This window comes from Neolamprologus brichardi, chromosome 18, assembly GCF_056152115.1.
Source record: "Neolamprologus brichardi isolate AB-2024 chromosome 18, ASM5615211v1, whole genome shotgun sequence".
NCBI classification, from domain to species: Eukaryota; Metazoa; Chordata; class Actinopteri; order Cichliformes; family Cichlidae; genus Neolamprologus; species Neolamprologus brichardi.
The window spans coordinates 818,235-833,074 of NC_142121.1; the positions used below are offsets into that span (position 1 = coordinate 818,235).

The 14,840-nt window shown below is 45.1% G+C and overlaps 5 protein-coding genes across 9 annotated transcripts in view; 2 read left to right on the forward strand and 3 right to left on the reverse strand.

The window, feature by feature from the left end:
* Window positions 1–289, reverse strand: part of LOC118455562 (T cell receptor alpha chain MC.7.G5) — a 46,641-nt gene extending 46,352 nt beyond the window's left edge. Inside the window, exon 1 of the mRNA XM_087831916.1 lies at window positions 229–289. Within this exon, the coding sequence (XP_087688042.1) occupies window positions 229–271 (43 nt within the window). The 5' untranslated portion in view covers window positions 272–289. The remainder of the gene's footprint in view (window positions 1–228) is intronic.
* LOC148097218 (uncharacterized) overlaps window positions 1–14,840 on the reverse strand; it is a 532,237-nt gene that overhangs the window by 148,132 nt on the left and 369,265 nt on the right. The window lies entirely within an intron of this gene.
* Window positions 1–14,840, reverse strand: part of LOC148097219 (T cell receptor alpha chain MC.7.G5-like) — a 151,399-nt gene that overhangs the window by 100,186 nt on the left and 36,373 nt on the right. The gene's annotated exons all lie outside the window — the stretch shown is intronic.
* LOC148097221 (uncharacterized) lies at window positions 1,746–4,596 on the forward strand. Of its 2 annotated transcripts, XM_087831900.1 has the most exons (3): window positions 1,746–1,981; window positions 2,525–3,108; window positions 4,449–4,596. In XM_087831900.1, the coding sequence occupies exons 1-3, from the start codon at window positions 1,810–1,812 to the stop codon at window positions 4,500–4,502; spliced, it is 810 nt and encodes a 269-aa protein (XP_087688026.1). In that variant the 5' UTR covers window positions 1,746–1,809; the 3' UTR covers window positions 4,503–4,596. The 2 variants fall into 2 exon arrangements, with proteins under 2 accessions (XP_087688026.1, XP_087688025.1); XM_087831899.1 differs by having other exon boundaries at window positions 2,525–4,596.
* LOC102780945 (uncharacterized) lies at window positions 9,548–11,481 on the forward strand. The gene is made up of 2 exons (XM_087831911.1): window positions 9,548–9,752; window positions 10,527–11,481. The coding sequence occupies exons 1-2, from the start codon at window positions 9,581–9,583 to the stop codon at window positions 11,279–11,281; spliced, it is 927 nt and encodes a 308-aa protein (XP_087688037.1). The 5' UTR covers window positions 9,548–9,580; the 3' UTR covers window positions 11,282–11,481.

Consider the following 14,840-nt stretch of genomic DNA (forward strand, 5'->3'; position numbering starts at 1 on the left):
TGGATATGGATCAGATGTTTCAAATCTACATCCAAGTGTAACTGTGTCTCCTTCAGCAGCAATGACATCTCCTTGTTCCTGGATCACTTTGTCTTCTCCTTTACACTCTGAGGAAGAACAGAACATGCAGAGGAAGACATGGATCAATAAAGATGATTAAAAACTCACCATTAATCAGACGAACACATTTATTTAAGCAGAGGAAACATGTTGATGTTTGTATCTCACCAAAGAAAAGAGCAGCAAGAATAATCCACAGCCAATGTTCCATCTGTACAACAAGGTTTAAATCAACAGGAGAAACTAGCTGATGTTCAACAGTCAGTCTGAGAATTGTTCTCTTCACAGCAGCACTTATTATTGACACAATGGTTGAACACAGTGCAGAAGGAGAGCACCGCCTACTGGATGATGTCGCCCTCTGTCTCCTCTTTGAGCTTCACTTCTCTCACTTCCTCTTCCTCCTGGTTCACAGACTGTTAGCAGCATTTGAATCACTGTGAGGAGGGAGGATGGAGCACTTTGCACTGTCTGCACAACGACCCAAATGTTCTCCATCACTGATGCTTCTCGTGCTTAAAGTGAGACTCAGGGTCAGATATTTCTTTAGATCATTTGAGGTTTAAGCGTGACATCATCAGAAGGCTCCAGAACATGTGACTTGTCATGTTTTACAGTTGTTTTTGTCAAAGCAAAGAAAATGTATTTAAGTGAGTTTTGCACATTTTTACAGCACGAACTCAAAGCAACATAAACATTAAGAAATATCATTTTTAAGACGAGGAGCACCAAAAACATCACAACAGATTCAAAGTAGTTGATCTTTCTACTTCATGTGAGCTCAAACTTAGAGTGTTCTGAAGTTTAGGTTGAAAATGAATCCATGATGGTCAACTTAGTGTTTGATGTGTAGAATAAATATTCTTCCTACTGGAAATAGTTTTGTAATATCTGGAGACATTTAAAAGATGTGGAAGCGAACGTCACTGTTTTAAGTGCAGAAACGCCTCCACAGGTCAGAGAGCAGGTCGTCTCCAGGGTCACGGACACTTTGAACCACTCTGGGAAAACAGGATGTAAAGCTTTGTGTGGACAGTGATGGTGTCAGAGCAGCTTAAACATCAGTGAACAGCAGCTTTACCAGGAAGACATCCTGATGCCACAGTGTTGGAAAAGAAGGAGAGCTTTTACTTTAAACTGGCACACGCAGATCAGTCAAACTGGGGTTGTGTTCATTGTTCCTGAGGTTCATGTTAACATACAGGGAAGGATCAACGATGGATGATCATTATACACCAGAGAAACTGTCACCTGTTCAATATACTGAAGATACAAGTCAGCAGACGTCCTGACACAGAGCCAACAAACACAACAGAATCTGTAAATAAGCAATGAAGCAGTAGATCAGCCTGCAAAGCTGCACAGAGCTGACCCTCTCATCAGCTTCAGACACACAAACACGAAGGATGATGAAGCAGAAACGATGCAAACGCAGTGGGTGGAGGAAAAGGAAGGATGGCGGTGTTACAGGACGGAGGAGAGCAGGAGAGATGAGTCATCAGCACACGGTTCATAACAGGAAACAGGGAAACAGCTGTGAAGAAACATCTGTTTCTCAGTGACGCGCTGCTCCACACTCCACGCCAGCAGATGGCGCTAATGCACCACTTCCATGTTTTCCAGCCACCGGGACAGCTTCCCTGTGACACGAGGCGGAAGTGAAGAGGAAACGCTGCCAGTATTGTTCTTCAGCAGGAAGTCGGAGCTGTGGTCGTCTCTCCGCCGGATCTGTGAGCTGTCGGAGCCGCGATGTCGTCAGTTCGGCACCTGAGAGAGTTTATCACCGAGCGACTGACCGCTGCTGCCGAGGAGATCTTCCTGGAGTTTGAAAAAACGATCGTCCAGTACGAGGAAGTGATCGACCGGCAGCAGAGGCTGCTGAGCATCACCTGGAAACCCGAAACACAGCTTCACAAGACAGGTGAGCCTCAGCCTGACGCAGGGGAGGAGCTTCTGTTCCCACCTGAGCCAATCAATGAGTCAGAGTCGGAAACTTTATTAACCTGGTTTCTTAGAGATGCTCAGCTGTGATGTAAACACTGAAATCAGGTTTTCTGTTCAAGGTGCAGCACATGAAATGTTAAACAACACTGTTTACGATAAAAACGAGATGTTAGACGTGAAAAGGTGTCACAGCGAGGAGGCGTGAAGCCCACTCAGGTATTTCCTGCTGTGCAGCACGTCGTGGAGAGGAGGTGCGGCGAGGCATCCACCTGCACCGCTGTCAGCTCACCACCCAGTAAAGCCAGCCCGGTGGTGCTGAAGGCAGTTAAAACATGTCTGTGTTTTCAGCACAGATGTGGGGCATGACCTTTGACCCTTTGCATGTTCAGATTTATCCTGAAGATGCAATAAAATACTCCACAGAGCTGGAGGGCAACATGTTCACTCTGTGGAGCCTCATTAGTGGTCAGAACAATATATTTGCTCTGAACTGATTTCTTGTCTCTTTCTGTCCCTCCAGACGTCCCACAGCAGCCGGTCTGTAAGGAGGAGGAGGTTCTCCCTGAGCAGCAGGAGAGGAGCTCCAGTCTGGACCAGGAGGAACCAGAACCTCCGCAGATTAAAGAGGAACCTGAGGAACTGTGCAGCAGTCAGGAGGGAGAGCAGCTGGTGCTGAAGGAGGAGATCGATACTTTTATGGTGACTGAAACTTACGAGGAAAGCGAGCGCAGCGAATCAGAGCCGGACAGCGATCAGCTCCTCTCTCGCAGCTCTGCCGAGAGAACCGAGATCCGAGACCAGGAAGGAGTCGGGAGCGCAGATCCAGGAGCGTCTCGAAGTCACAGCAGCAACGCAGAAGACTCTCCGGTGTCAGAGAGCCGGTGTAACGCCGCCGAAAAGTCTTTAACCTGTGGCTTCTGTGGGAAAGCCTTCAAGAACAAGTACAAGATGATCGATCACCACAGAGTCCACACGGGTGAGAAGCCGTATTCTTGTGAAACGTGTGGGAGGAGCTTCACTCAGAGGGGAACGCTGACTGTCCACATGAGGACGCACACGGGCGAGAAGCCGTATTCCTGCAAAATCTGTGGGAAAGGCTGCACGGTGAGGAGTAATCTGATGGTCCACATGAGGACGCACACAGGCGAGATGCCTTACCTGTGTAACACCTGCGGGGACAGATTCTCAGACTTGTCGACATACAAAAGACACACGACCGTCCACACGGGAGAGACGCCGTATTCCTGCGAAACGTGCGGGAAGGCTTTTAACCGAGGCAGCAATCTGCTGCGCCACATGAGGACGCACACGGACGAGAGGCCTTATTCTTGTCAAACGTGCGGGAAAATGTTCACACGCAGTAATCATTTGTTGCGCCACATGAAAATTCACACGGGGGAGGAGTCCCAGTAGTGGTGCTGGTCACAAGCTGTCCTTAAACACAAAATCCTGTCACACCAGGATGCTCGAAGTGTTATTCTCACAGTGTAAGAATGAAAACGTCCAGTTCAGATATTCAGGAGTGACGGGTGGGAACCTGAAAGGGGGAATTTGGGATGCACAAACCCGACGAGTTAATAGTTTTTATGGGATCATCCATCATTTGGATCATTGTGTGCTGCAGGCTCTCATATTATTCTCTATGACGTCCTCACAAAGACCAAAGTCTGTGTTTGTATGTGTGAAACAGGAAGTCTGCGAGTCCGTCAGGGTCCGCTCGAGTCCCAGTGACTTAACCAATCACAGCAGATGGCCCCGCCCCTCCCTGAGCCTGGTTCTGCTGGAGGTTTCTTCCTGTTAAAAGGGAGTTTTTCCTTCCCACTGTCGCCAAAGTGCTGCTCATAGGGGGTCATATGATTGTTGGGTTTCTCTCTGTGTGTGTTATTGTCGGCTCTACAGTATACAGCGCTCTGAGGCAACTGTTGTTGTGATTTGGTGTTTGGTGTATAAATAAAGCTGAATGAAATCATCGGGCGCTTTTCACGAGCTGCTGTGGGGACGTCAACGTCCCTGCTGGGTTTTTGAGATTAACCCCAGAGAAAGCTCTCCGGGATGGGGAACAGCAAAAACGCATCATTAATGTCTCAATAAGTCGGTCAGATTAAATATAAAAGAAAACATTTATGGACGCAGAACAAACCTTTGTTCTAACAGAGCTCAGCGTCACACAGTGAGAGGTCACCGTGACGATCAGGCATCAAAGCCTTCAGTGAGTTTAAGTGTAGATGAATTATAACCTGATTTTCCTCAGTGCCGCTGAATATGTGGAGACGGTTGATGCTTTGAAACAAACTGTTGGAGCTTTTTGTTCTTTAATAGATAGAAAAAGTTAAAAGTTTGTTTAGGCTGTTTGATCTTTAGAGGGACGGATATTTAATCTTTTTGAGCTCATTTTTGTTCGTTTACACAAGTTTATTGTTAGATTTGTTTTTGGGGTTTTTCAGAATCCACCTGAGGAGCAACAACAGCAGAAGCTGTTGGAGGTGGTGGGAGGTTAAGACAAAACATTCATATTAAAACAACTCATGATCATTGTGACAGTAATAAAGTGTAAAGTCTGGAGGTGCTGACTGTGTGCTTCAGACTCCCAGCCAGGACCAGGCTCCCGCGGCGGGACCGGGCTGGTGGTGTTTGCAGGGGTGCCTGGAGGCCTCTCTGAGGGCCCACGCGAGGCCCAGCCTGCTCTGTGGGAACCTGTCAGAGCCGAGGAAAGCTGAGTTTGCTTCATCTTTCTCCAGCTTTCATTCACAAGCTCACAGGTGTGGATGAAAGCAGCGACTGTGACTTAGTGCATTTATATTGATTGTTGTTTATCTCATGCATGCATCAAATAAAGTATTTAACCTGTAAAACTGTCTGTTCGACTTCTTTAAACTGCCAGTAGCTCGTCCTCAGTCATGGACAAACACAGATCTGTGTCGGCTCCTTGTTGGAAGCTTCTGAGCAGTTTTCTCTAAACACACGTGAACATTTACTTTAGTAAAAGTCGACACGCAGCCTGAAACCTGTGCAGGACCAGAGCTGCTGTTGACCACAGAGGTTATTCGGGGCTCGACCTGTAGGGGGTGCTGGTGGTGACTCTTGTACTGTTGTGTGGAGTCACACCAGTATACCGTGACGGCCAACCTGGGCTTCTGTACTGGGTTGCCATGGCAACTCTCACCAAGATGAAATGAACAAATAAACTGCACACACACGTTTTAGTGCCCAGGCTGCAGCAGTGGCCTTTGACCTTTAGCTGCTCACGGTCCGTCCTTCACCTTTAAAGGCTCCCACAGACTCTGTGTCAGGATCCACACATGCAGCGAGCTCATCATCGTCTCCACCATCACCACAGAGGATCCACACAGGTGAGACGCTGCGTCGTCCTGTAACACAAGAGAAATGTTTCAGACAAAATACAGATTCAAGAACTGCCTGAAAACATGTTTCAGTCTAAAAGCAGCTTCAGACTAATAAAGACCAAAGTTTTATTCAGAGTCATGTGCTGTATAAATGCTATTTGTTTGTTAGTGTGTTTTTATGTGCTTTCATGTTGGTTTGTGGTTGATGTGGATTTGCTGCTCATGTGAATCCTCCCACAGTGTTTCATTAGCAGCTGTAACCACAGTGACTCTGATAAAACAGGAATTAGCAGAATCCATCTGATATGAAGCTGTGCTTTGAATACCACTTCCCTCCTCTTTGAAGAGTAGTCAGATATCTGTGTTCAGGTTTTTGTACAGCCTCTTCTACACTTTGTATCACTGTGTTTCTAGAGCACAGTAGTAGAGAGCTGTGTCTGCCAGGGTTAGGGCTGCTATGGTCAGATTAGTTGATCGATCTGAAGTTTCTGATCCATATCGTTTATCAGGAATATATTCATAACCACTGTTGTCTTTTGCTCCTTTCCAGAGTATAAACTGAGGAGCCTGAAGGTCAGAATGATGTTTGTACCAGTGAAGTATTGGTTGTGTATAACTTGTCTCATAGCTACATGTGAGTTTGACAGATTCTCCTTCTGTTTCAGTGACTTCAGGTTGTTGAGGAGTGATTGAGTCTCCAGCTGTTAGTCCTGGAAAAAGAAAGAAGAAAAGTAGTGAAATGCAGTCTGTATATCTGCTTAATGCAGCAGCTTCAACTAAACTTTAATCCTGTTCTTAAACTCACCTATAATGTGAGATAGAAGCAAAAAGAGGTGCAGCAACATGTCTTTGGAGTTATTAAAGCCAGACAGACAGCACATGAACAATGTTCTTCCACTGCAGCACAATGACCAACAAATAATGTCATTGGATGAGCTCAGGTTCAGTGGGCGGGGCCAGTTTAATAGCTCAGCCAATCAAATAGTTTTGTGCTTCCACAGCAGCTCTGTCTCTGTCTCTGATCTTTACTGCTTCATTTCTCTGTTGTCTTTGTCATCAGTCCAATGACACAAGAATCAGAGGTTTAACAGTGTGTGGCTCCCTCTAGTGGATGTTGTGGAGTATTCTGTTGTCTTTGCTCCAAAGGTTTTTGTACAGAGTTTTGCTGTTTCCTGTCACTGTGGGCCTCACAGCACAGTAGTACACAGCAGAGTCTGTCACTGCAGCAGAGGAGATCTGAAGGTCCAGACGGTTTTCTCCAGACAGTTTTGTGGAGAATCTTGCAGCTGATTTCAGAAACTCTGACGGTCTTGAATTGTTCGTCCCTGATATTTGGATCAGGAACTCTGGTGGTTTTCCTGGATAGTGTCGATACCAGAAAAAATAATCATTAATTATAATATCTCTGGATAATCTGTAGGACAGAGTGAGAGTGTTTCCTTCTAAAGTGGACTCTTCATCCTTGACTGCAGTGAGTTGATCACAGCTGACACCTAAAGGAAGAGATAAATGTTGTTAAAGACGACGTTAAACTGTGAGCGCCTGTTCCAGTGATTTCTAGCAAACCGATCCTTTAAAGACATTTCTTCTTCCTGCTTTAACCGACCTGTTAGTGTGATCACAAACAAAGGAAACATGAGCCAGTAATGCAGTGACAGCATCTTCCACACACTATCTGTTCTGTATGCTTCACATACTGAATGTATCTGACAGTGGGAGTCCTTTTCTGCTCCGTGACAGTGTTGCTCCTCCTTCAGCCTCTTCCTCCTCTCATATCTCTGCATGTTACAAACACCAAAACCAAACCTCAACACATGTTACAACGGGAGGTGCAGCTGTCTCTGCAGCTCCCGTGTTCCTTGTGTCACGTCTAATCAAGTCATGTCTGTTTTTTCTGGTTCCAGACTCAAGTCTTCGTCTCTGTCTGTGTCTCATCTCCTGTTTTATTTTGACAGTTTGTCTTGTGTGCAGAGTTTTCACTTTCACTCGGTTTTGTTGTTACAGAGGAAGGAGGAATAATCAGGACAGGGTGCCTGAGGAAGGGAGGAAATGTGCACTGGTACTCATTTGCAATGACAGGCTGATGTGCAGAGCTGTAGGACCACAGAGACATAACACCATGAAGATACAGGAAAGAGCTGCTGAAGCTAAGTGAGCAGCAGTGTGGCTTCATCCATGATGTTTGCTTTGAGAGTGTTGATCAGCTGATTGGCTGCTGAGAGAGGAGCTGTGGTACTGAATGAGGGAGTCAGGAGTGGCAGAGACGTCTGTGAGGGTGAACATGCAAAGAGCAGAGGTAGTGAAGGTGGCTGAGTTTAAATACCTGGGATCAACCAGGCAAACGGACAGTTCACAAGAGAGTGGAGTGGGTGGAGAGTGTCAGGGGTGATCTGTGACAAAAGGACAGCAGCAATAGTGAAAGGAGTGAAAGGGAAAGTTTAGAGGTGGCAGTGAGATCTGCTGGGATGGATGTTTGGAGACGGAGACATGAGGCCGAGCTGAAGATGATCACATGTTCAGCGAGCAGCATGGATCAGAGATGAGTCCATCAGAGAGGAGAGGCTGAGAGGGTTTGGACACGTGCAGAGGAGGGAGGGTGGATATATCAGACAAAGGAGGATGAAGATGGAGCTGCCAGGCAGCTGGAAAAGAGGAAGACCTCCGAGGAGGTTCATGGGTGTAGAGAAGGAGGACATGCAGAGGACTGGTGTGACAGAAGAGGATGCTGGGATAGGAGGCTGATGATCATCTATGTGACTCCTAAAGGGAGCAAGAAGAAGAAGAAGTTCATCGTATCATGAAAAGATTGAGAGAATCTACAGAAACCTGTAAACTGACTCACAGGTTTAGAACAACTTTAAAATGTCTGTAGTTTTATGGTTTAAGAGATTTTTGTTGTTTAATCAAAATGTATTTAAGCTGATGGACATTATAGCTGAGTTAATGGTGTCAGTTTAAGAAAATAACCCTTTGCTTTTATTCACTTATTCTGTGTATCCTGTCAGTCTGTGGGCATTTGTATATAATATGAATTATTTTATTATCGACAAATAAATAAATCATATCACCAACAGCAGTAGCGGTTTGTGATACGGGCGACACGGGCGGTTGCCCGGGGCGGCATCGTGGTGGGGGGCGGCATAACGGGCATCGGCAAAAAAAAATAAAAAATTGCTCGTACTCATGCTACCCCACATCAGCCAGCGCATATTGGGAATGTCATAGGCACCGATCGGTTTTCTATCGCTCATTTGCTGGGAGTAAGGCGCCCTCCGTTTGTGAGGTGCGCCTGCTGCTTGCGGCACAGGGAGGAGAGGGCGGGGCGGCGGGGGATTCTCTGACCGGCTGGAGCAGCGTCTAATAACCAACTCGCAAAATAATAATAATAAAAACAAAACAACAAACACGAAAACACCAGACATCATGATACAGACTTGTAACTCGAAATTCTATACGCGAAAAGTGAGCGCGAGAGCCCTCGGTGCGCCTGCTCGCTGCTGAAGTCAAAGTAAACTTTATTGTCATCTCCGCTACATACAGTCCAGTATATAGAGAGACGAGACGACGAGGCTCCAGTTACAACAGTGCAAGTAAACAAACAATAAATATAAGAAGAGTAAGAAAATCAATAACATCAATAACAATTGAAAATTTATAATTTACAGTTTGATGATTTAAAGTCTCACACAACCCGTCGAAAGGGGAGGGGGGCCGGCTGCTTCCAAATAGAGCACATTTCATTCATAATGTTGTGAATCCAAGCCCATTATCTATTCATGACTTGAATCCTGGGTTGTGTGAAATCCCAGAAATAAACCCTAGACAAAGTGAATCTGTGAACTAAGGTGTAGGTTTATTAGGTTATTTTGTGGCGATCCTCGAGTTAGGGGATTTGTGTTCATACTGGAGTGCAAAATTAAAACCAATGTAAGATGGACAAGAAAAGTTCAAAGCCATCAGGTCCTCAGTTTAGAAAAAATAGAAAAGAAGAGGAGGAGAAACAAGCAAAAGATGCAGGTAAGCAGATGTGTGATTGGATACACACACTGACCAACAGGTGCTATTGTAAAGTCAGCTGAGAGAGAGGCGGAAAGAAAAGTTAACTGCCCTCCTCTGCCGGAAATTTACTGCGCGACACCAGGCGGAAGTAAATAAAGGAAAAAGCGGAAGTAGCGTTAGCTTTTCTTCCGAGCAGAGACTGTTGTTGTTTTATGTGAGCTGTGTCAGCAACAATGGCTTCAGTTCAGTATCTGAGAGAGTTTATCAACGAGCGACTAACTGCTGCTGCTGAACAAATATTCTTGGAGTTTGAAAAAACGATCGTCCAGTACGAGGAAGAGATCGACCGTCAGCGCAGACTGCTGGATATCACCTGGAAACCCGAAATCAAGCTGCACAGGACAGGTGAGTGTCCCTCTGAGGGAGGATCCTGATCACAGCTCTGCGGGACGTTTCTGATTGTGAGGACTTTTTGGAGATGTGAGCTAACAAAGAGCAAACAGAGGACAGGACTGCACTGCGCTCCATTCAAACAGCAGGCGCTGAAATCAGCTGGATCTGAGCTTTTCTCTGACCTGCATCCATCACTCAATCCTGTGAATCGTTTGAAAAACTTTTTGTTTGGCGGTGAAACGTGTGTTTGATGGTGCGTTCAGGTGCACCTTCTAAACTCAGTAATCCAGCCTGAAAAGGTTTTTCCTTGATTTCCTTTCTTCTTCTGCTGTAAAGAGTTCAGTGTTAACGTCATAACAATCAGTCTTTTTTATTTCTCCATCAGTGACGTCAGAGCGGTCGCCCGGGCCCTTTGTGATGATGTCACATAAAAGCTAAAGTCGTCCACAGCACGTGCACGGTTCCTGTGGTCACATTTCCACACGTGTGAGAAAAACAAACCATGTTGTTGTTCAGAGTCACGGACGCGACTGAAAGAAGTGACACAGAGTTTAATGTGCAGCCTCGCACAGTGAAAGCTGATATTGAATTTATGAAGTGTAGTGGCAGCTGCTGCTGTGCTGAGGGGGCTTCACCTTCCAGATGTTTGTCTGAATAAATGCAGATCTGAGATCAGTGACTTACAGCTGATTGGACGGCTTTACTCTCACACACGAGCGATGCAGTCATGCTGTAAAGTCCTGTTAATGTTTTTGTGGTTGTGACTTCTTTCTTCTGTCTCTCCAGACGTCCCACAGCAGCAGGTCTGTGAGGAGGAGGAGGAGGAGGAGGAGGAGGAGGTTCTCCCTGAGCAGCAGCTCTGGAACCAGGAGAGGAGCTCCAGTGTGGAGGAACCAGAAGCTCCACAGATTAAAGAGGAAGAGGAGGAACTGTGCAGCAGTCAGGAGGGAGAGCAGCTGGGACTGAAGGAGGAGACGGATACCTTCATGGTGACTGCTGCTGAGGAAGGAGAGCACAGACCAAACATGGAGCAGCTCTTCTCTCACAGCTCTGCTGTAGATCATGGAGAAAGCAGGAACGTTGATTCAACTAGAAAAAAGGTGTTAGCACCAACGAGACATCTTAGGAACAAAAGTCACAGTAACGGTGTCGACCCCCACATGTCAGAGATCCAGTGCAACACTGACACAGTGAAAAAGCTCGAAACATGTGATGTTTGTGGCAAAGCCTTTAAGAGAAGGTCCCGAATGAAGGACCACTACAGGACGCACACAGGTGAGAAGCCTCATTCTTGCAAAACGTGTGGAAAAAGCTTCACTCAGAGGAGCGCTTTGACCGTCCACATGAGAATCCACACAGGCGAGAGGCCGTATCCCTGCAAGACCTGCGGGAAAATGTTCACGTACAGTAGCATTTTGTTGGCACACATAAGAACGCATACAGGTGAGAAGCCGTACCACTGTAAAATATGTGGGAAAGTGTTCACGTACAGCAGCCATTTGTGGCGCCACATGAAAAGTCACCCAGGTGAGAAGACGTAGTTTTCAAAGTTTATTAAAGGAAACTGAAAGTCAGGAAATATTAAGTGTTTGCTGTTTACGACTGGATTACTGTCAACTACTGCTGAATCACAGTGAGTGTATGAGAGTATATTTTTATGTGTAGCAGCACAGGAGAAAGAAGTAATGCTTGTGTCAAACAGCATTGATGGTCCTCACAGAGCAGTTTTGAAAGGAGAAAAATGAAGTTTTCACTCGTACTCTTTGGGGTTGGCCTGCAGGGGGTGCTCATGAGAAGGCAGCAGAGGAGGACTCAGGATTGATGTTTTTCTAACTAGTCTTGTACTGTTGTGTAGTTAGTGAAGTTAATCGCACCAGTTTAATGTGAAGGCTGGGTTGCCATGGTAACACCAGGATACTTCACAGATTTCGTGTGGACTTTCCCAGGGTGCATCAGGAGCTTTTTAACTAGAAGGTTGGATTTTAAGTTCTGAACAATACCTGAAGAGTTAAATAAAAATAAAGCCGGCCTTGGACTGAAGGAACGAACCCTGATCTGTGTTTGTGGGATGATCTGAGTGGGTTTTATCCATGACTACTCCATCACGCTGGGTCAGGACTGGATCGACAGCATGTTCAGCGTCTTCGTCTGAAACTGGTTTATCATCAGATTTTAAGAGCTTGAATGAAAATCAGTGATGACTGGAGAACTGCTTGGAAACATGTTTCAGACTGAAAGCAGCTTCAGACTTCATGAAGAAGCTCAGAGTTTGTTACATGAGATGTAGAGCTGCTCGATTATGGCAAAAATGATAATCACGATTATTTTCACTGAGATCTCGATGATTTGACGATATTTATTTAACAATAACAATGTGTTGAATAATGACTTTAAAGCAAAGTTTACACACTGTGTCTACTTGATCCACGTCTGACTCTGAACCCATAATGTTTCCTCACCACTGAAGTTTTTTTTTTTTACCTCTTTTCAACCAACAGCAGTCACTCTCCTCTCCAAATAACTTCTGCTGAGCTTTCCGAGCTTCCCTCGGGTCCTCTTAATTGTTGTGACACGTGTTCGAAATGCAGAGAGGTGCGCTCGATTTGCCACACGGAGCAGCGCGAGAGTAAAGCACGAGGGAGGGGCTAATAATCGGCTCAGTCATTTTTAATGATCGTTGAAAGCCCAGATCGTAATCGAGATTAAAATTTGATTAATTGAGCAGCCCTAATGTGATGTTTCTGAAGCCGCAGTTCAAACAGCTGAGCTTTTTGCTGCTGGATGAACAGCTGTGAACTTTTACAACAGCTGGATGTTTGTGTTTCAGTGTTAGTGACAGAGAGACGGAGGGCTGAATTAGTGTCTTGTCACCAGTGGGAATGAGTCTCGCTGTTAATATATATGTGTGTGTGTGTGTGTGTGTGTGTGTGTGCATGCGCGCAAGTGCGAGTGTGTGTGTTTGTGAGGTTTGGCCCGCTCGTATCATCCGTCTGTATCACATCAGCATCACACTAAGATGTAATGCTGCTATATTTAATATCTGAAGTGTTTTGCTGCAGAATCCTTTCATATTTGAACAAAACATACAGATACTTTGTTAACCTCCTGCAACAGAATGGCAATAAAATAGTTAAAGAAATAAAATTCCTGCATGAATTACTGTTGGAGGCCTGATTGTGCTCCTGGTCGTCACTGTTAGGTTTTCTTCCACACAGCTGACTCCTGCTGAACGCTGCTGTGCTCTCATGTCATGTCTCGTTCTCTCTGAATGCTGGATTTCATCTTTTAAAATGTGCCTCAGGCTTTTGTCACACTCTGCCCAGCTCGAGTCTTTTCTTATTTAAAGCACATTATTTAATGTACCATGAGGAAACTGAAGACGTACAGCACGGACATATGAAAGTCTCTGTGTAAATAAAGTTTTTACAAGATTTTCTGATGGCTGATTATTTAAAATTATGGATTCATGTATTTAATGTTATCGATTTTTCAGAGTAAAATAACGTTTTTTGTCACTTCCTGTATGAATATGGACAAAATTACAATATAAACCAAGGAAAAATGTGCTGCCAGCTGCAGGCTGATGTTCTGACAGTGAAGGTTCAAAACTTTCTAAAGTTGTTTCTTGTGTTTGCTGTGAGGACATGAAGCTGCTGCTGCAGAAACATGTGAGGAGTCCTCAGTGTTTAGATCAGAGGGAGTCTGGTGGTGGAGCAGGGCTGAAGAACCATGCTGAACATCTGGATGGATGTGATGTGGAGCAGGGCTGAAGAACCATGCTGAACATCTGGATGGATGTGATGTGGAGCAGGACTGCTGATGACCTCAGTGGAAGAACCCACAGACTCTGGTCCTGATGAAAGGTGGAGGAGGGCTGCATCCATCTGGCACTGAGAGGGGAAACACTTAAACATGAGAGCAGGACAATGATGAAGGAGAGCATCATCATCTGATGTGATGAGTTCAAAGAGAATAAATGGAACAAGCATGAGATGGTCTTCCTGGTTGGACTTTTAGCTTCATGTGAGAGATTTTAACTTAAAGAGATAAACCTCTGTTACTCTGTTTATTTTGCTTCTGCTGCATTTTTGCATGTCCTCATCCACTAAATATAAAATAGTGTAAATGAGCAGCTTTTGATGTTTGACAGTTTTTATTGTGTCTGAACGTTCCTGCAGTTGGTTTGTGGTTGATGTGGATTTGCTGCTCATGTGAATCCTCCCACAGTGTTTCATTAGCAGCTGTAACCACAGTGACTCTGATAAAACAGGAATTAGCAGAATCCATCTGATATGAAGCTGTGCTTTGAATACCACTTCCCTCCTCTTTGAAGAGTAGTCAGATATCTGTGTTCAGGTTTTTGTACAGCCTCTTCTACACTTTGTATCACTGTGTTTGTAGAGCACAGTAGTAGAGAGCTGTGTCTGCCAGGGTTAGGGCTGCTATGCTCAGATTAGTTGATGTAGGAGATGTTTCTGAGTCATAACGTTTATCAGGAATATATTCATAACCACTGTTGTCTTTTGCTCCTTTCAAGAGTATAAACTGAGGAGCCTGAAGGTCAGAATGATGTTTGTACCAATAAAGCCAAACATCACTTGCACTTGTCTCATAGTCACATGTGAGTGTGACAGATTCTCCTTCTGTTTCAGTGACTTCAGGTTGTTGAGGAGTGATTGAGTCTCCAGCTGTTAGTCCTGGAAAAAGAAAGAAGAAAAGTAGTGAAATGCAGTCTGTATATCTGCTTAATGCAGCAGCTTCAACTAAACTTTAATCCTGTTCTTAAACTCACCTATAATGTGAGATAGAAGCAAAAAGAGGTGCAGCAACATGTCTTTGGAGTTATTAAAGCCAGACAGACAGCACATGAACAATGTTCTTCCACTGCAGCACAATGACCAACAAATAATGTCATTGGATGAGCTCAACTTCAGTGGGCGGGGCCAGTTTAATAGCTCAGCCAATCAAATAGTTTTGTGCTTCCACAGCAGCTCTGTCTCTGTCTCTGATCTTTACTGCTTCATTTCTCTGTTGTCTTTGTCATCAGTCCAATGACACAAGAATCAGAGGTTTAACAGTGTGTGGCTCCCTCTAGTGGAT

Bases quoted from the DNA above. Each gene is read 5' to 3' on its own strand.
- LOC148097221 (XM_087831899.1), top strand. From the start codon at position 1,810: ATGTCGTCAGTTCGGCACCTGAGAGAGTTTATCACCGAGCGACTGACC. The intron at 1,982-2,524 runs GTGAGCCTCAGC...CTGTCCCTCCAG, and splicing joins AACACAGCTTCACAAGACAG to ACGTCCCACAGCAGCCGGTC.
- LOC102780945 (XM_087831911.1), top strand. From the start codon at position 9,581: ATGGCTTCAGTTCAGTATCTGAGAGAGTTTATCAACGAGCGACTAACT. The intron at 9,753-10,526 runs GTGAGTGTCCCT...CTGTCTCTCCAG, and splicing joins AATCAAGCTGCACAGGACAG to ACGTCCCACAGCAGCAGGTC.